Source organism: Camponotus vicinus, unplaced genomic scaffold, assembly GCF_025532165.1.
Source record: "Camponotus vicinus isolate PSW18456_S1 unplaced genomic scaffold, iyCamVici1.0 SCAF_7, whole genome shotgun sequence".
NCBI classification, from domain to species: domain Eukaryota; kingdom Metazoa; phylum Arthropoda; class Insecta; order Hymenoptera; family Formicidae; genus Camponotus; species Camponotus vicinus.
Window position 1 is genome coordinate 13,028,043 of NW_028141979.1, and position 24,999 is coordinate 13,053,041.

Genomic DNA, 24,999 nt, shown 5'->3' on the forward strand with positions numbered 1-24,999 from the left:
CACCTATTTTGAATTTCGCCGGACCCGCGATATTTACACGGTTGTACACAGTAGCCAAGAGTCTTTCAGCGATCGCAGGGGTAACGTCGACGGGTCGCATACCGATCGTTCGATGCTTGCGCGCGTTGTAATCCGATACGAGTCGCGGCAACGCGCTGATCCACTTGTAAGATCCGTTCAGCGTAAACATCTTCCACGTGTCGTTTTTCAGTGTGCGATTGAATCGCTCAACGATCGATGCCTTCAATACTGAATATGTAGAATAATGATTGATGTCATGTTTCCGCATGAGCCGTTGCACGTCAGCGTTATAAAATTCCTTCCCCATATCAGTCTGTAAGTTTTTCGGACATCTTTTGCTATTTCGAATTATCTCAGCGATAGCGTCAGCTGTCTCGCTTCCGCCTTTACTCTTGAGTGGTGCGGCCCACGCGTGCTTGCTCAACGCATCGATGACTGTGAGTGGTAACCTCTGTTGAAACGAGAGTACGGACGCATCTCGACAATGTCAGCTTGCCACAGGTCATCGTATCCCCGCACTATGACGTGTCTTCGGGGAAAATTTTTTCTCGCCGGCGCGTGCAATTCGTTCACCAACTGCCGTTTCTCTAAACTATGTTGTTTCTTCGCTTCCTCGGTTATTCCCGATCGCCGATCCATCGTTGTTTCGATTCGTCGATCAAACGATGTGTGCCCCGAATATCACCGTGCGTTTTATCATTCGTTACTGTTCGATAGCCGTTCGATAACCGTTCCTGCCCCGTTCGATAGCCGTTTCTGACCCGTTCGATAGCCGTTCGTTACCGTTCCTACCTCGTTGCCGTTCCTGCCCCGTTCGATAGCCGTTTCTGACCCGTTCGATAGCCGTTCGTTAGCTGTTCCTGCCCCGTTCGTTGTCATTCGATACTTGTTCACAGCCGTTTGTTGCCGTAATTGGCCCTGTCGGTAGTCGCTTCTAAGTAGTCCGTAGCCTCGTTCACAATCGTTTCTGACCCGTTCGCAGCCTCGTTGGCAATCGTTTCTGACCCGTTCGTAGCCGTTCCAGAGTTGTATGCCGCCTCGTATGTAGCCGTTCCTGACGTGTTCATAGCCTTGTTCGCAGCCGTTCCTGAGGTGTTCATAACCTCGTTCGCAGCTGTTCTTGAATTGTTCGTAGCCTCGTTCACAGCCGTTTCCTCTTCGATCACTGCCACTCATTGTAGTTCGATAAGCCTTTGTAGATGTTCAATAATTGTACAATAGCCGCTCCTTAGCCGCTCGTAGCTGTTTCTGAATTAGTGTTAATCGCACGCTGAAGCTCGTTTATTGCAGTCTGCAAAGCTCGCACGTCCTTCTCGAACGCAGTCAGCTTCTCGTCTGATTCTTTCTGCTGATTCTTCAACGTTTTAACGCATTGTTCCACGTACAGTTTGTTGACTGCATCGGTATCAGCCTCAGGTTGCGCTACACGGCGAATCTTGCGCGACCTCGCGTCATAGTACGTAGCGACACAGAACGTTTTGACGCAAGTAACTTGTCACCGATTTACCCCAATGATCGCTTGTTCTAATTGCTTCATTTCTCTGTTCGAATAATCCAAATTTGTTGATGGGCATTTTTTTTTCTCGATGCGACTGACGTCGATCGACTGATCAGTTTCGTTGAGACACCGTTTAATTTATAATAAGGCCGACTTCGTGAAGTTCCTCTATAATCGACAGGATCTCGTTGTCGTGAGCGTTGTGGCCAGCTCGGCGCGAAGCATCGAGCAATCGTAGACGATCCACTAGCTCGTTGGGATCGTCCCAGTGCACGTAATCGATCTTATTGTCGGTTAGCGTCATCGCGCGAGGCATGGATACTCCCGTACCGCATTTTTTCTTTTTCGATTCGATCGACATCAACGCAATTATGTGTTTATACTTGTATCCCCTGTTGCTCTTTAATTGACCTTGCGCATCATATTGGCGTTTATGCGCACTCGTCGCCATTAATATGCTCTTATAGTTTTGCATATCCTCCTCAGTGTATATGTCATCATCGGGAATTCTCTTGAAGATCAACTCGTATAATCCAGGTGTACCAATGTACCTCACTTTGTCTATGATTATAGAGTCATCTGCGTCGATGTCGAATCGTTTGTTACCGAGCCACATTTCATTCTCGTTGAAATAGACACCGTACACGTGATCGATCTGATTTTTTTCGTCGCCACTAAGGAAAGCGCTCATGTACTTTTGTGGCAGTGGCCCGAAGTACTCTCGTAACATTTTTTGACCTTCCAACGTTTGTAACATGTTTCGAACAGATGGTGATTCGAGCGGGTTGCCCGTGGTTTCGAAAACATTTTCGATTGCGAGTGATTCGGGTATCGTGGGTTGTACGATTCTCGTTGTCGCGGACGGTGTGGAGGTTATCAGCGGTTCATCCGATGTATGCGATGTCGATAAACGATTCGCCTTCAATCGTTGTCTCTTTTTCGGTGTCGTATGCTCATCCTCTTCCTCCTTCTCCTCTTCTTCCTTGTATCGTTTGATGGGTAACGTTTTAATTATAGCGTTACTCTCCGGCTCGTTTTTCACCGCGATTAAGTTAGAGTTGTCGACGATTTTTTGTAGTGGCTCGATAATAGGTCTAAAATGGGTCTTGACCGCGATATCGTCGTCGATCTTGCCGGTCTTCTTGCGATGTTTCTTGCGGATCGATTCGCTCGTTTTCTCAATCTCCCTCGCAATTTTTTCACGCTCGCGAACATTATCGCTTTCAGCCATGTCATCGACAGAGTGTCAGCAGCGACTAATCGTTTTGCGGTATCGCGAACACGTTAAATCCTTTTCTGTATCGCCCGTTCGTAAATGAGCTGTCCTTATCTATCACTAGGAATCCATACTTTTGTTGCCAACAAGTACGACATAATTCACTGAAATCCTCGTACGACATGTCGGTATTCACGTGATCGTTGTACACGTGTTTCAAGTTAGTACCGTCCTGTTTAAACAAGATCAGCAGGTTCGCGTTGTCGCGTATAAGATGTTTTGGTATTCTCGCGTACGTCTGACAGAGATAGAAGCAGTCGACATTTGAATGACGACCCATTGAGAAGTACTCTCTTATCGTATTTTGCTTGTCGCACGCCACGTCATCGAAGACGAAAATCGAGTTTGAACGTGCCTCGCTCGGTGGAATGATGTCACTGTTATTGGAGAACGTAAAATAGCCGATTTCATCGATCGATGTCAACAAATTCTTCAGATATCGATATTTCGGCTGTTGCAGCGACTTCGAGTACACGTACTCGTTCTCGAAACGTACACCGTGCAGACTTTCCAGTAGACTTATCAGAACGTTGGTTTTACCACAATTCGAGGGACCGCAAACGATCGCGCGTATAGTAGTCGGTAGCATCGTACCGTGCCTGCGCATCTCCGCGTTGTCCTCCATTGATCGTAATCTGTCGTCGCAATTTGTCACGCATATCGTCAAAGGTTGTCGTACGAATCTCATTTTTTTTCAACACTGCCGATTGGATCGAACGCCTGCCTATTTATAGGTGCGCGAAATCACGAGTCGCTCAGTAGAGAAAAAATGTTCACCCTGCTAACAAATCCTTCCGATATTCGCAATTTGAGCGTCGAACAGCTACAATTTGTGCCGAAAGCAGTTCTATTGAGAACGTGCGGTGATTACGTCCACTACGTGTGGGACAAACTTCCGGAACACATAAAAGCGGATCCGGAGGTTCAGACGTATCGTCGCTGTTACGAACACTACAATCAGCCGTGGCAGGAAACGCACATCGACGGTCCGGCGCCATTGATAAAGAATTGCAGCGAATGTCAACGAAAATAGGTAGAGGCCTATTAAATCACGCGATAAACGCACTTCGAATTCCATATTCCCGGCTATCAGTTTTGCGGGCCAGGCACACGGTTGGAGAAGCAATTAGTCAGAGGCGATCGAGGTATAAATCCATTGGACGCGGCGTGTCGCGAACACGATATAGCATACTCTCGGAGCAACGATCTCACCGAGAGACACGCGGCGGATAAGATACTCGCCGAGAAAGCGCGGAATCGCATCGTTGCGAGAGATTCGACTCTCGGTGAGAGAGCCGCCGCCACAGCTGTCTGGACAGCGATGAAAGCCAAGACGAAGCTCGGTATGGGTCTGAAGACGAAGAAAAGAACGGCGAAGAAACGGATACTTCCGGTAGCGAAATGCGGCAGTGTATTGCCGATTCTACCAATGTTGGGTGCGCTCGGATCCCTGATCGGTGGAGCGGCTGGTGTAGCGAAGGCGGTGAACGACGGAAAAGCCGCGCAACGTCAGTTGCAAGAGATGCTACGTCACAATCGCGCCATGGAAGGTCGCGGGTTATATCTCGCTCCTTACAAATACGGACGAGGAGCCTCAACGAGAAAAAAAAAAAAACGTCAAAGAGACGCTAAAAATGCCGCAGGGCACAACTACCAACGTACAATTGCTGCAACTGGCAAAACGTATGCGCATTCCATATTTTAGAGGTGTTTTCATGCGCAACTCCTTACCGATCGGTGATATATATCAAAACGAGAGCGGCATTGTAAATTTGGATAGCGTCGAAGGACCAGGTACTCATTGGGTAGCGTATGCAAAGAGGGGGAATCGCGCTATATATTTCGACAGTTTCGGCAATCTTCGACCGCCGAATGAATTGGTGCGATATCTCGGACGAAACGTAATGAAGATACAGTACAATTACACATCTGTTCAAACTTACGATCAGAGCATCTGCGGACAATTGTGCTTGTAGTTTCTTCGAACGGTCGATGCATGTGAATTTAAAGACAGATATTGCGCTATTTAACTCAGTATTCGTTAAACAGTTTCGTCGACATGTCTATGACGTTCACATTGACTGGGAAGAGTAGCGTTCTCACGGCAAACTTCTTTCCCACCATAGATTTGAGCGACGGCGAATACGAGCTCGGTCTAACGGATTTTGAGACTTATCACACGATACTGAATGTGAATTCCTCGAATAATAAATTTTACTTTGGCAAAGACGACGAGGAAATTACGATTCCCGAGGGATCGTATGAGTTGCAAAATATACATGAATTTTTGAAACATGCAATTTCACGGAAACATCGCGATAAGAAAAACATTGACGGTGGTGACTATGAAGATGGTGAATATCCGATAGTGCTCCGCGCTAATTACAATACAATGAGGAGCGAGATTAAATGTGCCTACAGAATAAATTTTACCAAACCCGACAACATTGGATCGCTGCTAGGATTCTCGAATCGTATTCTCGAGCCGCGAAAATGGTACGAATCAAACATGCCGATTAACATTCTCAACGTGAATATTATCCGTATAGAATGTAACGTGACCGCGGGTGCGTACAACAATGGCATACTCGTTCATACGATACATGAATTTTCACCGAGGGTACCACCGGGATATAAGATATCGGAAACGCCTGCCCAGATCATTTACCTGCCGATCATCGCGCGGAGCATTACGGATTTAACGTTACGCGTTGTCGACCAGAACGGACGATTGCTCGATTTTCGAGGAGAAGAGATCACCGTAAGATTGCACGTACGTATGCGACGTATGAGATGCTCGTATTGAACGGATCGAAAGACGTGAGAGATAACGCAATCTTTACGAGACCAGCAACACCAACAACAACAACAACAACTTCGACATTCGCTAATATCAAATCATCCAAGAAAAAGAAACTCAGCGCATCGAACGTTGCGTTTTTACAATCTTTGGGATTTGCGGTGCGAAACAGCTGAACGATGACCGACATTCTCAACATCGGTGATGAATCGATCTTTGACAATCGTATCATCAAGATCGAGACTCACACGTACAACCCGTTCGCGAATACAACGTTCGGACACAGTGATGAGATAAGAATACCCATACAACAACAGGATCTGCATTGCCGTATGAGAGTTTCCTATACATCGAGGGACAACTAACGAAAACCAAACCAGCTGAAGGAAGTGATGTGGAACTGGCAAATAATTGCGCCGCATTCATGTTCGATGAGATTCGATACGAACTCGATGGCGTTGAGATTTATCGCAATAGAAACGTAGGAATAACTACTACGCTCAAAAATTATGTAACGGTATCATCCGATAGAAACGTGATTATGAAAAACGCCGGCTGGGATCCGTGGACCTATGAGAATGGACATTTCAATTTTTGCGTACCGCTCCACATGTTATTGGGATTTTGCGAGGATTATAAACGAGTGGTGATTAACGCTCGTCACGAATTGATCTTAATACGATCGCGCAACGATAATAATTGTCTGTTTGGAGATTCGACACTGGAACCTGTGATCAACATATTCAAGATACAATGGCGAATGCCACACGTGCTGTTGAGCGAGATCGAAAAACTGTCGATGCTGCGTGCTCTGGAAAGCGGACGATATCTCAGCATGGGTTTTCGCTCGTGGGATCTATACGAGTTTCCGCTATTGCAGCTTACAACCAAGCATTCGTGGGCCATTAAGACCGCGACTCAACTGGAGAAACCACGATACGTTGTCTTCGCTCTGCAGACAAACCGGAAAAATATCATGTCTGAGGATACGAGTCGATTCGACCACTGCTAATTAATCAACGTGAAACTCTATCTGAATTCGGAATGTTATCCGTACGACGATATGAATCTGGATTTCGAAAAAGGCAGATGTGCCATTCTCTACGACACGTACGCGCGCTTCTGCAAGAACTATTACGGATACGAGTATCTCGAGCCGAGTCTCTCCATCTTACAGTTTCAACGTCAGGGTCCGTTCGTGATTATCGATTGTTCTCGACAAAACGAATCGGTTAAGAGCGCAACCGTGGATGTGAGATTGGAATTCGAATGTAAGGAGAACGTGCCGGCGAATACCACTGCGTACTGTCTCATCATACACGATCGTGTGATCCAGTACAATCCGTTGACCAACGTTGTACGCAAAATCACCTAAGCGATAACATCGACACAAGAGAGGGGAGGAGGAGCAGGATATAAATCAAAGTGCTGCGAGATGATTTTAGAGTTTCCCATTCCTCTCGATTGATGCATCGGGGAGAGAGAGAGAGATCTCGTCATGTCTGTACCAACGTTTGTGGATCTGCAAGGATTTACCATCGACAAACTATTCTTCGTGAAGGAAGCGTCAATCCTGAGAAAGGGATATATTCTCTCGCATTACTTTTTCGCAAGTCCTGTACCGTGGAGCGTGCTTACAAAATCTGACCGACGTCAAGTCTCATGGGTGATTAGAAATCATCACGGATTACAATGTGAGGACGGAAACGTTCCATATGGCTCAGCGTGTAATTACAACAGCTGTCGTTGGTACGATACACGAAGAAGAAGAAGAAGAATCGTCTGTCGTATACGTTAAAGGACTTGAAAAGCGAAAATGACTGACCGATATACTAGACGATGCGGGAAATGGCTATATTATTGAAACCTTGGATGCAGACTATGAAGATATTGATTCTCTAAATAAATTAGATATTACCAATAGTATGCGATGTGGAAAACATGTTAAGAATTGCGCATTACAAAATGTATTCAAAATATTTAACTGGTGGTCGCAACGCCAGAAAGAATTGCAAGAAAATAAAATATGTAAACATTAATATGTTTTATCTCTTATTTCCCCTTCCTAGACCTTTCCTTGCGTTTCTAAGAATTTTTTGTCTGAGCATTGTCTCCCCTTCTCCTAAAATTCAAAGCGTTAGAAGCATTGATCCCCCCACCACATTATACTTTTGGAAGATGAGCATCATGTATACTCGGTTATTTCTTATACGATCAGTGTCGCGTTAACACCGCTCTCGTGGTTCACTTTTCATAACTCCCAGAGAAATGTATTACATCGAAAGAAACGGAAACAGCGGCAGTGGCATCGGAAGACGCGTGAATAATTACGTACCGAGTCGTGATAAAACTGCATCGTTTGAGAACAAATGTGACGAGTAAGTTTTATTTAACTTTTTCTATTTTTCGATTTTTACAAATTGTATTATTACTATTATTTTAATTTTAATTTTTCTGTAGCATTTCGTTGGAACGTCGTGCGGTTCGTATACTAGGTAGACGATACGCATTGACAGCTACGGAATTCAAATTCCTCGAAATTGGTATCAACGTGGGTCCACCGAGTTACGTGGAGATAGCCATAGGAGATCATCGAGAAAAGGAACTGATATTATCTCTCGAAACGTGGAAGGGACTCTACGAGCAATATTCAAAATTTACTTTGGAACAACTCTAAAGATGACTACAATTTCATAAGCGTTGGACCGCTAACAGTGAGAGTTCGTACGATTAACGATGTCAAACTCATAAGTCTCGAATCTTCAAACGTATGCTTGATGATGGTCGAATCGACATTACATCGTATGTTCGATCTCGATCAATGCATAGATGTAACTTTTGATCGATTGGATAAAATTATCGAAACAGTTGATGTCAAGTTTACGCAATTCTCCAATATCGCGTCTGTAATAAATCCAAAAGAAATATCGAATGTAATACGCGCGAGTGACGCTTTCAACAAGCATCAACTCGTCGATTGCAAGCTGGCAGCTTTAGTTTTTAGTCCATAGTACGTAAGAAAAATATGTAAAACAAGAATAAAGTTTTAAGTCTAAATCATGATGTAATTTCTTCGCACGCATTTCCATCCACCCAATCAATCCTCTTCAAAGGAATACCGCTTATATTGTTTAATTCGAAAAAAATCTAGAATTACTTATATTGTGGGAGAGGGGGTGTACCGCAAGAGCACAAAGCTATTTTGTTTGCGAAAACATGTCCCGACGCGTTAGTCAGCCTTAAGACTCAATCCTCTTCAAAGGAATACCGCTTATATTGTTTAATTCGAAAAAAAAATCTAGAATTACTTATATTGTGGGGAGAGGGGGAGGGTACCGCGAGAGCCATTTTGTTTGCGAAAAACATGTCCCGACACGTTAGTTTCGGCCTGAAGACCCAATCCTCTTCAAATACCGTTGTTTATCAACCGGACATCGGTTTATGATTGTTTATACTTGTCATAAAACATCCAACACAAGCGTCCCCCGCTCCGCCCCGCAGCCCCCGCGCCTACGAAATCCCCTCCGTCCCGCGTGACGTCTTTCCCCCGCGCCACCGAAAACCCCCTCCATCCTGCGTGACGTCATTCCCCCGCGCCACCGAAAACCCCCTCCATCCTGCGTGACGTCATTCCTCCGCGCCGCTGAAATCCCCTCGCACCTCACCCCCCTGAGATCCCTGCGTTAGAACTCTCCTTGTATACCTACTAACTCGACGCTGCCGGGATACGCGTTAGCCACATCCTTGATAATGAAGTGCATGTCGTAACCCGATAGATTGTGAAAGAATACGGGTATGACGTACGAATCCTTGTAATTCAAATTACAGATGGAATGCGCCGGACCTCTGAAACGGCCGGTCAAGTGGCAGTGATCGCATACGCGAACGTCATCCGCCTCGAACGGTCTCTCGCACGCGTAACAGCGCGTCGCGCTCGCGAATTTCTCCCATTTGTCCGGCGTGAGATCCGCCATCGGTACCACGGTGTCAAGAGCGGCCTTCGCGCGATGCGCCAATTCGCGCAACTCGCGCACGAACCACGAGACGCAATTCTCGCCGCGACATAACCTGTACGCTGACGCTGCGTCGTCGAAGGAGCAACGCGTGTAATAACCTACGCTATGAACCTTGTGATGCTGAACGATCGCCGTATTCGCGGTCCTCCTCCTCTCATCCCCGTCCTTCCTCTCCAACGCGCACTCCAGATCGGCGTACACAACGAACGGAATTCGCTCCTTTCTCGAATGATGGTCGAATGTCAGCCACTTGTCCTCGTCGGGAAGAACGATCGCGCAATCGTTCAGCTTGCCGCAGTCCGCGCTGTGCGCCGACAGCTTTTCGCTCGTGCGAAAGTAATGCATGCATCTGTGAAAAATAAAAAATAGACGTCAGATAGATATTTCGCCGTCGAACCGTTTTTTTTTCTATACGATCGAACACTCACCGGTCGCACACGTGCGCCCTGTGTTGTCGCTTGCTCAATTGCGCGCTGACCAGACGAGACAGATTTCTGATGCAGGCGAAATGTCCTACCGCGTTACTCTCGTGCGTCCTATCGGTCAGATACAGCAGATTAACGTGTCTCTCCCTCTTTCGATCCGTCAGACGAAAAGGGACGATGCGAACTCCGCCGCCGCCGCCGCCGCCGTCACTCTTCCCGCGTCGTTTCTCTCCTACGGTGTATACGTTCACCGATATATCGTTCAGACGCTCGAACCGTCCGATTCCGTTTAGAGTCATAGGTAGGACTTCGCCCCCTCCAGATTCAACACCGCGGAGTAATGCGGGTATCGCGAACTTCTATCGCTGTGCCTGTCGACGGGGTACAGAGCGACGACCACCGACCACGCAAAACACGCCTCGTCGTTGGCTCGCACGTTGACCACCGCTCTCTTCATCTGAATCTCTCGCGGCACTCGCACGTAACACCCCGCACGCATAGGATTGTATCTGTTCACATTCATCGTTAAATCGAGTATGCGCGACAAGGCCCATCCGCTGTCGCGCTCCTGAAACTCCTTCAAAGACGCTATAATATCGCCGACGACGCGACTCTCGTACCACTCGCGCAGATCCGTCGTAGGTAGAAGCGGATGGTTTCTCGTAGCGATAGTCTTAACGGCGATCTTATCGCCCGAAACGAATTCTCCGTTGAACGTCGTATTCACCTTAACGCTGTGATATCGGCCCATAACGACTCGCACGCGACGAAGCACGGTGTCCCTGGCGTCCTCGAGAAATCGCAAGGATTCGGACCACGAGAATCCCTCGCGCGGCTCGACCTCGTCGCCACCCTCGCCTCCCTCGACGCCGCCCCCGTCCTCGCGTCTCTCGACACCCGCGCCCTCGAAACGTCGCCGTAGATCGTTCCTCGCGCCGGTCACTCGCAGGATTCGAGCGACCAGAGAGGAGATCGTTCCCGTCGAGATTCGCCGACGCGCGTCTCGGCACCTCTCGCGCAACGTCGCGAGACACTCGTCGCATCGTCTCACTCACGCGCGATAGTCGTCCGTCGTAGCGACGTCGCGCGCGCTCTCCAGAACTCGGCGCTCTTCCTCGCGCATGGTCGCGTCCTCTCCTCTCCTCTACGACGGATCGTCGTCGTTGTTTCTCTCTCCTCCGTGGGGCCTTATCCACAGAGTCTTGCCCCGCGAATCCGCGGACACTTCGAACTCGCGACTCGCGCGCCGTCGGCGCGTCCCGGTCGCCCGTATCTCTCCAGCGCTCAATCTCGCCGCTTTAGCGCTACACGCCACGACCGTTTCTATCCACAGCTCTTCGCGCGCGTCTCCCGATCGCTCGCCTCGTCGAATAGGTCGTGACGCTCCACGCAGCCTTCTCCTTCAGCACTCGAGCGTAGCGGTCGAGATCTGGCCTAGATCGGCGTACTCTTCGTTCATAGTTCTTCACCCGTCGAACTCGTAGCCGAACAGCGTTCTCTTGCGAAACGGGTACGTGCGTCCGTCGCCGCCTCGATCGTAGGTGTATCGCAACGATTCGCCCGCGTTATCCTCGGGCTGTTCAACCATACACCTGTCCAGTGGAGACTCGAACGGTTGCAGTTCTCTATTACGGGGAAATAAATAACCATTCGGGTACTTAGCGCGATACCATTTCATAAAATTAGCGTTGTAAACGAACGCTCTCCAACCGTGAGACAGAGCCGTCTCGACCCACAACTCCTCGCGCGGACTGTGCGTTTGAATAGATCTTCTCAGGTGATACGTCGCGACGTTCCATCGCGCGCTCTCCTTCAACTCGACGTCGCACTCTATCGGACGCTCCAACTTTTCCTTCAAAAATTCCTCGTACAATCTCCGGCCAACGGACTCGTTCGCCGTCCTATTGTCGACGGTAGAGGCGACTTCGACGGAACTTACACCGTCGTTGTCGTTCATATGTACTTCGTTTTCCGATCTTACCGTCGAAAGAATGGGCGAATACGACAACTGCGACATCGATCGCACCGATCGACGGCGCGTGTGCGCGCTTCGAAAAATCGTCGCATCTTTATACGTTCGTTCGAACGACGATAACGTCGCGCGAACGGGAAAAAATTCTCCAGCGCGGTCGATTCGGCGGTTACACGGTTTTTTCCTTCGGAAACGACAAATCTGTCGAAATACCTCATTCGTCCGAAATCGACGTGCGTTATCGCCCGCACATTTCCCAGCGCGATGCATCCGAGAGAGAAAACGGTGACGGAAGCGTCGCTGCGAATCTCGCGCTCGTCTCGCTCTCATCTCGCGCGAGTAAATCCGAGCGAGATTTCTCTCCCTCTCTCGCGTTATCGCGCCGAGAAGGGGAGATAAGCGACGACTCCCGCAAAAGAAACGCGCGTCCAACGACGCGCGTAAACGTGAAATCGCGCGCGCGCGCGCGCACGACGAAGTCTTCGCCTCTCGGAGCAAATCCCTCCCCCGCCGTCTAATTGGCGCGCTCTTCATCGATCGAGAAAAAAATGGAAGATCGACGACCTTCGTTAACGAGAGACACCGCTACTCGCAACATGCTCTCCTGATAGATCGTGTATTTATTTATAAACAAAAAATAGATTTAGTTTAAGCGAAATACGGGCGACGCGTTGAGACGCGACGAACTCGTATCCGACGCCTAAGACACGACGAGTCGACGGAAACGCCCGCGATCGCCTATCGCTTATCGCCCTTTCCTAAGCGCGCGCGACTAGGACGTCGCAAATTGACGGAAACGTCCGCGGTCGCCTATCGCGCGCGCCTAATGCGCCGTATCTAGGGACGCTCCTAACGCGTCGTATCTAAGGACGAACGCGCGCTCCATCTCCCTCTCGCTCGCGCTACTCCCGTCCCCCTCGCTCTCCCGACCCTCTCTCTCCCCCGCGCCCTCTACCCCGCGCGGCGTGACGTCACGACTCGCGCCGTTTACCCACACGACCGCGAGCGGCTTCCCTCGCCCTACTTACCCCCCCACGAGCCCCCGCGGCTGTCACTCTGCCCCTCAGATATCTTTCTATCTTTCTCGCTCCTACGGCGCTCTCTCTCGCACCAATGGAAAAAGTGGTTCAGTAACGGCCCCTCCTCCCTACTCATTATATTATTTCATTTTTCCTGTTATATTTTCCTGTTATATTTTGGCTTGCGAATTTTGTGATACATTCTAATATTCGGTATTTATACATAAAAGGGGCCCCCTCTCCGATTTGCTTTATTTTTAAATATGTTATAGGGGAGATCTTGCCGAGTAATTTCGTATATTGTATATATACAGGGTGTCCCAAAAGTCCCGATACGGTCGAATATTTCATAAACTATGCACTTTAGAAAGAAATGTTTCAGACAAAAGTTGTGTAGCTTGAAGGGGGCCATAAGATGGTGGCAATGATTTGACCTTGGAGAGTCATTTGAATGGTCACGTGATGGTCACCGTCAATTTCTTAAATGGAACCCTCTATTTTTTATTACATATTCTTATAGCTTATCTCGAGGACTTTCCAAAACACTATAATAAAATATTTTTCCCTTAAGTACTTTTTGAGTTATAAGGCTTGAAATCATTTCTTAATTTTACATAAACCGTAAAATATCTTGTAAAATATTCATTTTTCGATTATCTTACCTTAATACTTTTATGTACAAAATAATGAGAGGAATCAATTGGTGTAAAGAAAACACATAGTTGTTTCGAAGAAAAAATATGTAATTGTTAATTGCAAATTACATATTTTTTCTTCGAAACAACTATGTGTTTTCTTTACACCAATTGATTCCTCTCATTATTTTGTACATAAAAGTATTAAGGTAAGATAATCGAAAAATGAATATTTTACAAGGTATTTTACGGTTTATGTAAAATTAAGAAATGATTTCAAGTCTTATAACTCAAAAAGTACTTAAGGGAAAAATATTTTATTATAGTGTTTTGGAAAGTCCTCGAGATAAGCTACAAGAATATGTAATAAAAAATAGAGAGTTCCATTTAAGAAATTGACGGTGACCATCACGTGACCTTCAAATGACTCTCCAAGGTCAAATCATTGCCACCATCTTATGGCCCCCTTCAAGCTACACAACTTTTGTCTGAAACATTTCTTTCTAAAGTGCATAGTTTATGAAATATTCGACCGTATCGGGACTTTTGGGACACCCTGTATATATAAGGGTCGGACTCAAATAGCTTTGAAGATATAGGCTGAAGAAGGATAAAAATAATAAATACAAAAATAACTTTGGTAAATGTTTATTTTAGGTTACACAACTCGAAAAATTTTTATTTTCACATATGTTGTAGAGGATACATTCCTAACACACCGTTTAAATTTTGCGGCGATCTTTTTTCGTTTCTGAGATATGCACTTTTGAAGTTTCATACTTTTATGTCATCTTTTCATTATATCCTATTTATGTGTTTATATTTTTTGTTTCCATTTGCTCATCACGGTTTCATATTATATTTTACTTATATGTTTATATTTGCTTGTTTACTCGTTTGCTCGTTGTCGCTTTCATGTCGCTAAGCTATAAAATTATTATTTAGTTTGTAACGGTTGTATTTTCGGGCGTTTTCCGCAGCTACGGATAGATCGCCGGTGCAAGGTCCTCATAAAGAAAATACGCGATGTGTGTGTAATTGGATGTCTTTATTCGTATTTGGTTAAATGTACAGAGTGTATGTGGGTGTGTGCGCGTGTGAGTGTGTGTGTGGATATTAATTGCGCTAAATTATTATAATTTACGCGACAATAAAGTGACGTGGTAAATGCATTTTCGAGAGTATCGAAATACGGCCTTTGTTTCGGACACGTGTTCGTGTTTATAACGCGCGAATCTAGGTCAGTGTACCGCAGGTGTTTTTGCGGCGCTTTTTCCGCGAGGAATCCCGGCGTTCCGAGAATCCCTGGTTTCGCGCGATTGACGGTCGCTTTCGTGGAAAGATTAGTTTCCCCAGATGTTTCGATCTATCGCCTCTATGTTAAATGATGCGTTCTGCTTTATTTTAGACGGTGTTCTTTAACGGCGGCGGCGGAGACCGTGATACCAAGTGATGCGGTGTGTGCGATCGTATGCGACGGCGGTTGCCGCGAGTCGGATGCGCTCGGATGTGCTTTAAATGCGCGGCGGCGGAAGCCGCGGTATAATTCGAAACGCTGTGCGCTCGGTGTGCTCTGCAATGCGCGAAACAGAATCGCGTTGCGAAGGATGGAATTCGCGTTGCAGCTGGGTCGAGAACACTCGACTCGGGGCTCTGAGCTCCATCTTCCGGGATGGCCCAGCTGCAGGATTAGACGGATGCACTCGTACTCTGGAATCGAGATCACTCGGCTAAGACGGAGTTCGCTCCACCTTTCGTCCGTGGTAGTCGTGCTTGGTAGGATTTCTCTGGAGTTGCTCTGAAGCTTACTGCTTAAAGCGGATCTGGAGAATAGGTGATTAGGTGCCGAAATGTGGCCTTTTTATACCGGCTAATTGCCCGCGTCGGCGCACGGCGGTATCACCCCTTCCGAACGGTTTTTCGGAAAACGGTGCGGTCGGGCCCGCTCGGAGGGGTTCGGGTTGCGCGCCGAACGCGGGTTTTCGCCGGTCGGCGGTTCGGGCCACGTCGGCTACGATCGGCGGTATTCGGCCGATTTGGATCTTAACGGCTTCGGGCCGTGTTAAGAACGATTGAAAAAGTGGGCGCACCGCGCCCCTGCCTATGCCCAGCGGGTGTTCTGCCGGGCGGCAGCTTCCGGCGGGTGTTATACCGGGAATCGTAACGATGCACCGGAATGCATCGTTATAAGTTTCGCTGGAAATCTTGAAGCCAGCATAACATTTAATAAGTGTTTGTATACAACTTTCTTCGTTTTGCAAAGTACACGCGTGGATACCATATGTTCCGCCCCCCCCTACGGGGGGGCTCCACTTTCGGAAGATATAACCTAACCCAACCCGTGTCTGAATTGTGGAATATATCTGGCTTCGCACACATAGAAAGTTGCAAACTTATATAAACTCATGAACCATGTGAAGCGAAATATCATATGTCAAAGTATTTTCTACACTTCAAACACAGGTTAAGTTAGGTTATATTTTCCGAAAGTGAAGCCCACCCTTAGGGGGGGCGGAACACACGGTGTCTACGCATGTACTTTGCAAGACAAAGCAAAATTTACATATATTATTTTTATCCTTTTTCAGCCTATATCTCCAAAGCTATTTGAGTCCGACCCTTATATATATATATATATATATGTGTATATATATATATATATATATATATATATATATATACAGGGTGTAACTGACAAAGCGCCCACGGAGCAAATAGCGTTATTCCTGATTAAAAATCGAGTCCAAAAGTTCTGAACAATTTTTTTCTATAATGCTTAATAAAGCGGTAATTATTGAGTAAAGTTGCGCCAATAAGCACCGACCTTTAGCCTCCTTGTCGAAATTTTTTTTAAGGAAACGCTTTTGGCGGAAGAAATATAATTTTTAATGCAAATTAAAATTTTTCACATTATTACAACGCATAAGAATATTGCACGATAGCGGCATGACATAGCGCCGTAGCGGCAGAGCGCTCACGCACACTATCAAGCGCGCGGCTCACTGATGTTAGCCCGGCTAAAGGTCGGTGCTTATTGGCGCAATTTTACTAAATAATTACCGCTTTATTAAGCATTATAGAAAAAAATGGTTCAGGACTTTTCGATTCGATTTTTAATCAGGAATAACGCTATTTGCTCCATGGACGCTTTTTCAGTTACACCCTGTATACGAAATTACTCGGGAAGATCTCCCCTAACATATTTAAAAATAAAGCAAATCGGAGAGGGGTCCCTTTTATGCATAAATACCTAATATTCTTATACATAGAGTGTCCAAAAAGGACAAAACCCCGGAATATCTCGAAAAAGTATGTTTTATAAAAAAATGTTTAACACAAAAGTTGTAAGATTTAAAGTTGGAGGTATTTTTTTTATTTACTAAGCTTATCTGTTTGTCACGGTGAAAACAAGGTCATCATAAATTTTGTAAATTATCCCCTACTTTTTATTGGATATTTTTATAGTCCCTTTCGAGATCTTTTCAAAACACTACAATTTTTATCACTTTAAATCAGTCGTTTCAAAGTTATCGAGTTTTTTAACTCTTTCGTACCTCCAGCTTTCCACAAGAGATGTGTTTCATATGAAGACAATTTTATCGGTTTTTGAAGGGACTGATTCCAAATTTACTATTAAAATTTAAATTCAAAATGGCAGATTCAAGATGATGGTCATGGGAAACTATTACGTTCAAATCTTTAGTAAATAAAAGGGCCGTAGAAGAATGTAACCTACTTATCCCGTGACACACTTTATAAGGGCATGTGTATGGATCGGGTCGAGCGAACTGTGAAGTTCGACGGATCGTCTTAGACGGATAGGATAATTTTAATTACTCCTTTCTTAGGGAGAAGGGAGCGACTTTTGAAAGGATAGGAGTATCTAAAATTTTGGTAAATGTGCATAAAACGTCAAACCTCGCCAATTTTATCGCCACTGAAATATGTTGTAGAGGAACTTTTTCTGAGTAATTCTACGCAAGAAATAAGTGGGGGATAACATTAGTTTAGAAGATACAACAAATTGAAGTTTCACAATTTTAATGCTTTTTATCTCCGAAAATATTGATTTGAGAAAAAAAATTTTAGGCAAAAAATAAAGCTCCTGAAAAACCCTACAAAAAAAGTTATATGCATTTTTTTCATAAACCTATTATTTTAGCTGTTATATAAAAAAATAATAATTTTAAATACATTTAATACAATTTAAATTTATATAGAATTTAATACAATTAAAAAATCACAAATGTATGTGTACACACACACACACACACACACAAACGCGGGGGGTGCAAGGGGGGCCTTCGGCCCCCCCTCCCGCAACCATCCCGCCGAGGCAAGGTGGACCTCGCTTTACAACTTATAGCATATATCCATTGTGATTGAACTCTTTGCAATGCGTCCCCTACCGCCGGGAAAGATGCGATTTATTTACATCATTTTAGAGGTAGCTACATGAGCGTGAGTATTTTGTCAACAGTCGAATTGACTGACACGCGCACATGGGAGGGTGCAAGGGGGCTTTCGGCCCTTCTCGCATCTAACTCGCAAGTAACTGTGATGAACTTTCAAGGTCAATTTTAAGATTAACAGAGGCACTTTCAGAAACAACGTTTGATACAAAAGTTCCTTATTTTTTCACGTACAATTCGAATCTGTAATAGAAAGTATCATGTTCCCCTAAAAAAATTCAACTTCCGATCCGGATGACGTATTTCCGGTCGGAATCAAAACTTGAAAATATCACCATTTGATAGAGCGTACCCGATTTACTTAAAAATTGTTCGCGATTTTTGATAAAAGCCAATCATTTTCATTTTAAAAGGGGTGCAATGTACATGTGGTCACTGCACGATTGGGACACTGTACGATTGGACATCGTTCTATATGGATTTGCAATATTCCACGCGAAACGAGGTTTAACACACACCGTCGTGTGCTTTCAGTATTAAACGAGGTTTATTATTGTACGGTTCCACATGGGTTTGCATCAATCGTTCAGTGTCCAATCGTGCAGAGTGCGTGTCCAATCATGCAGTGTCCAATCGTTCAGTGTCCAATCGTGCAGTATCCAATCGTTCAGTGTCCAATCGTTTCGTGTCCAATATTACGTGTCCAATCGTTCAGTGTCCAATTGTTCAGTGTCCAATCGTTCAGTGTCCAATCGTTACGTGTCCAAAAAAGTGTCACCCATTCCTAAGATCTATAAAAAAATTTAGGTTTTGAAAAAAATAATCGTTTTGATCTTTAAAACAGAACGGTCCGACATCCTCTTAAGATGCTTAATTAACCTGAGTTCCCTTGTCTTTCACGTCGGGGTGCTTGATTAACGTGAGTCTCCTTGTTTCTCACGTTGGCATTTTATACTCTTATGCCTATATACCTAATAAAAATAGGGGTCTTCGTTTAAAAATTCGAAGTGACCTTTGTGACTTTGATAACGCTATTCAAGATCAAACTGATAATGCCAATAATTAGGCCTTGCTAAATCCTACAAATTTATTTGAAACATTTTGTTATAAAACTTATTTTTTGAGATATTTTGCTATCCGCAGTCCGAGTTTTTCGTGTTTAACTAGCTGTAGCTCAGAGACTGTCCATTCTTTAGTTTTGTGTCTTTTGTTGCTTTTGTCCAGCAGGTCATAAACTACATAGAGAAAATTAGCTGATCACCTCTTTCCCATAAGATTAGTGCGAGGTCCTTTCTATATGTGCATCGCGTTTTAATATAAACGTTTTTTATAAATTGTTATTATTATTATTATTTTGCTTGTGTGACAATTATCTATATATAAATGAAAAAGTAAGGAAAAATGATTCTTCAGTAATATATAAAAAATTAAATATATAGAATTAAAAATTAGAGATGCTTCCAATATTATGCGATATATTGAACTTAAATGAGTAAATTTCGGACAATTTAATTAATTATATTTAAATATATATAAGAATCTTCATCTTCTTTTGTTCAGAAATTTAATTACGTATATTATAGAAATTAATTATGTATATTGTTACGCCCGGGGCGGGGACTTCGATAAATATCGAAGTCACGCGGTAAAGAGATCGGCCGCTCGCGGGATGCGCTAAATAAACAAGCACTTAAAGAAACTAATGAACTTTAATGCACTGCACAATTACAACACAAACGGTGACTCAGAACGTAAATACACAATATTAATAACACGGATCGGCTCATAAGAGAAACGCGTCCACACAGCCTGACAGCTGGCTCCAGACTCAAATGACAGCTGCCGCTGTCAACAACCTCTTGACGACGGACTTCTTCTCTTTCCACGACGGACTCGACCGCGACTCGAACCAGGGATGTAACAATATTATAAAGATATTTTACAGAGTGGACCAAAATAATATAATATAAAAAATTTCTATCGTTTATATTAATCAAATAATTTGCACGAAAAAAATGAAACATGATAACTTTGTTTTTTAGAAAAACATAGATTAAATTCAATTATGCTATATTTCATTTCCTTCATAACTATATTTTCTAACATTTTAAATGTTAATAAAGATCAAATAGTGTTTTAGAGACTTTCTGATTCCTTTTATGTTCGTATTTGTGTTCGCTTTTTAAATTTGAATAAATATTTTTTGAGAAATCATAAGTGTTTTGTGAGTTTTAGATATTAAAAATTGAAAATTTATTATTTAGAGGATAATTTATTAAATGTTTAAAATGTTTTATATACTAATTTCCTCATAATAAAGTCTTTGTTCAGAAATTTTACGTAAATTTTAATATCTTAGATATTTGATAGAAGCTATGGAATAGCAATCGTAACCAACAAGATTTATTAGTATTAGCAGAGATGGGAAAGTTACTTTTTAAAAGTAACTAGTTACCGTTACTCATTACCGAGTAAAAAAAGTAACTCGTTACCGTTATTAGTTACTTATTTCTAAAAGTAACTGGTTACCGTTATCGTTACTTCAAAAGTAATGATTCGTTACTTTTCCTATTGAGAAAAAAAATTACCACCGCGGGTAGGGAGGCGCTCGTGTCGCATGACAAATATGGCTGTCGCAAAGGGCGAGTTGACATTTAAGAATAAATGCAAATTCTGTTTTAAAAATTGTTAAAAAAACGCAAATGTTGTCATTGCGTTTAGATACTTTGTGTAGCTATACTAATGCTACACCCTCTTCAAGAAATATGATTGAAGGCCAGAATGTAATAAATTCTGGCCTAATTATCATGTGCGGTGCAACGGTAAAAAGTCATGAAAAAATTTATTTATTTTCCTTGTGTCTTCAAACGAGTTCACTTTTATCAGATCCACATACTATAAAAGGAGTATTGTCAATAGAAATTAATAAAAATAATAATAGTGAAGATACAGTGAGCATTGAGGAAATGATTTGCTCCTGCAAAGCTGGGACGAGTCATAGCTGCAAACATATAGTAGCTGTTTTGTTATATTGCAATAGGTATGTTTTTTTAAATTACCAAATAAAATTATATAATGCAAAATTTTTTAAATATTAATTTTTATACAGAGTTTATCTCAATAAGTTAGAATTAGTATCATGCACCGATCAAAAATGTGTTTGGAAAAATTCTTTATCTTCATCTGCAACTTTTAAACTTCTTAACCATTCACTTCTTTTGTCAACCAGTTCTCTCTTTTCAAAAAGATTTATTCTAGCAATTTTGGCACTATTTGCTTTTGGCACAGTATGGAAACTCAAATTCAGATTGACATTCTTGTTTGACGTACATCCACTGACGCAGCACCTACCTGAACTGCTTTTTTTTCTATGATGAGGTGAAAACTCCATTTTTTTGTTTATTATAATACTTCTCAATGTATTATTCACTTTTATTTCATAAAAACACATTGATTGCCGTATCTAAACAATATTAAATCGCCCTTTGCTACGGCCATATTTTTTAGTTTGCGTTTCGTCCACTAGTGTCGCATGGTAAATTTATATTCCCAATAACTTTTAATGCGAAAACAAGATAAAACTAAATAAATAATTTACTTTGGTAATATTTCTTATTAAAATATTAATAAAAGCAATAAATTATTTATTTTAAATTTACAAAACCGTAAAAATTTTAAAGGGATATAGATTTTAAGGCGCTTGACATGTAACTTCACATGTAAATAAAAAAATTTTAATTTCCATTAAATTTATAAATGCAGCTAAATTTACACTTTTTTTGTGCTATCGTCCGATATTACGTCAAACTTAAAAGCTGGCCAATCACATCCATTCCTCAGAAGAATGGAATAACTGCGATTGACTAATGATGTCATTCGCTCTCAGAGCAATAAATTTCATCCGAAGTATTATCGAATTTTATGTGAGTGTAATTTTATATGAATGTCAGTCGATGACTAAGAATTGAATATGACAGAAATACGATGTCATAAATATTTCAAAATATGAAAAGATAAAAGTAAAATGTTAAATTCGTTATCGTTACTAAAAAAATGTAACTACATTATCGTTACAGTTACAGAAAAAAAAAATGTAACGCCATTACCAGTCCGTTACCAAAAAAAAGTAACTATAACGGTAACGGCGTTACAAGTAACGCGTTACTTCCCAACTCTGAATATTAATATTTAGTTTCGATCTCGGTTCCCAACTTTAATGATCGATAGAATAAAGTTCGGAGTTTTTGCAATAAATTGCAAACACTTGTATGATATATATTAAAGAAATAAGTAATGAAAAATAATATGTATAATATTGTAAAAGATACGCAAAATTTCGAACAAATGTTTATATATTGTATTAAAATTGATAAAAAAGGATATTAAACAATTTACACTTAATAAAATAAATTTATTTTCTATATTGTAAACTTTTAATTTTTAAAATTTTAAATTTTTAAATGCGATTTCTCGAAAAACAAATTAGGTTTACATAACAATATAGATCATAAAGATTTTTTATTTTCTTTATAATCTTTAACCTATATTGTTATGTACCTTATTTTCTATATTCTATATTCTATATATCATGTAAAATTTTTGAAAAAAATACTCCTCTCGATAAAGTCAATGAAAAATAATGAATTTATCATGGTATATCCCTCTCGAAAACAAGTTGTCATGTTTCGATTTTATTCATAATTCATATATAAATTAATCAATTACAAAATAATTGGAATAGAAACTTTTTGTTAGTTCACTCTAATACCAAAGCAAACTTAATAGAAAAATAAGAAATCTCTTTTTACCAACAAAATTATTTATTATTGTAAACACTTTAATTATTTTATCTGCAACTGCCATTTTATTCAAACTTCTTGTTATACAGCAATACGTTGCGTTATTAGCCATCTTTTGCAATCCAGCGATTCGACAATTACATTGGGACAAGATGTCGGCCATTGCAGGATTTGATTTGACACCGGATGCTGGTACAACATTAAGAAAAATAATCAATATGAATTTAATAGAAGACTTAGAAAAGTAATGTTAATCTAATTAAAAAGTAATATTAATCTTAATATTCCTTGTGATTCTCATATTGAAATGATTTTTGATATAATATTTGATGATAATATTTCATAATAGTGTTTAATTATAAGCAAATTACTATATATATTTTGGTAATATAAACCTATAAGATAACCTATAAAATTCTTTAAATAATCGAAATTAATTATTGAATTCAAAATTGAAAATTACGGTTTATATGACTTAGGCCGGCTTTCCTACCTATCTGTTGATAGTCAAGCTCCAAAAATATTGTCGATAGTGTGAGAAATATTGAGTTATTGCTGAGTTTTAGAATAATTCTATACACATGCACACAATATGCTATTTGATACGTTGTTAAACTAACAATAATTAAGCATCTATATTACTGTTATTTTTAACTCGCAATCGCTATCAGGTACTTGGAAAAGCCGACCGCAAGAAATGATAATTTTCGAATTTTAGTTAAGTACAATAATATTATATGAAAGTAAAACTAAAATATTTTGACTTATTTGTTGGAGTTAATTTAAATAGCAAAAGATTACAAATTTTATTTTACAGATATGAAATAATCAGTAGCGGTGCGATAAAAGAATTAGCACACGAACAATCACTTGCAAAAATGATAAGCGATTGGGAAAACGTATTCTTTATTATTATGCCATACAAAGACACACGTGTTCCAATTTTAACACAGTTAGATGATATATTGACACTGTTAGAGGAGCAAATAGTTAAAATACAAACGATGCGAGGATCAGCTTTTATAAAAGTCATCGAGAACGAAGTGAAATTTTTTTATGAATTACTTCTTCGGATGCAATCGACAATTGACGAATGGACGAAGGTAAATATTTGTTAAACTTCTTCAAAAATTAAAAATCAAAGTTTGAAAATCAATCTGAAAGACAAAGTTGAAGCGAGTTCGATTATATTTGACACGTCAGTGACGTAAAGCAAATTCTATTAGCAAATCGCGATATCGATGCGTATCGTCACCTCGCGCCTATCACATTTCAGTATTACGCCACTGCCCATACAGCACAGAAGCTTGCATCAACATTGCTGCAATGTTACAACATTGCACATAGCAGTGTAATGCTGCAGAAATATTGCAGAGACATTATTTTGTAATATTACTTTGGCAATGTTGCAGCAACATTTTAACATAGCGAAAATGTATAACATGTGTTTCTTTACTTGCCGCTATGTGGCGACACTAAACTTAACTAACTCGTATTCGAATTTTCATCTAAAGTGGATATAAGGCCTACAAAGGACTAATGTAGTAATTATATTTTTTGTCTTGTGTCAGTTAAATTTCTGATAAACTGACTTGATTTATTTAATATTTTGAATCCTAATAAATCGGAAATTATTTGTTTAATAATCTGGATCCCTCGTTGGGATTCAGAATATTAAACAGATTTTTCTTCATTGAATGGGTAAATGGGAAATAATTCATTTATTGCACGTATTAAAATATTCTGGTATTGAGTGTATGTAAAATAATTGTATGTATATTATTGAGATAAATATTTAATAAGACACATTTGATAAAAAACACTAAGGCCGGTATTCATAGTCCGGTCTTATATTTAAGATCGTCTTTAGTTCATCTTCAGATAATCCATAGCCAATAAAATGATACATACAATATCTAAAGATGAACTTAAGACGATCTTAAATATAAGAACGGACTATGAATACCGGCCTAATAGATGTTCTTTTTCAAAGGCGGTAAATGTTTTTTTCCTATCTTTCTTAAACATTTCTTTATATTTACAGTTTATTTATTAAATTTAAAACGGTCTGCATTTGTAGCAAAACGCGTTTTAATATTGCAAATACGTTGCACCATAACATTACT

General features: G+C 41.6%; 1 protein-coding gene across 8 annotated transcripts in view; it reads left to right on the forward strand.

Annotated features, from left to right (window-relative positions):
- The window catches only part of Dhc62b (Dynein heavy chain at 62B), an 835,389-nt gene that overhangs the window by 232,950 nt on the left and 577,440 nt on the right, over positions 1-24,999 (forward strand). For all 8 annotated transcript variants that reach the window (XM_083104284.1, XM_083104287.1, XM_083104288.1 and 5 more), the window contains 2 exons: positions 22,963-23,117; positions 23,691-23,976. In XM_083104284.1, coding sequence (XP_082960410.1) covers positions 22,963-23,117; positions 23,691-23,976 — 441 coding nt within the window. The remainder of the gene's footprint in view (positions 1-22,962; positions 23,118-23,690; positions 23,977-24,999) is intronic.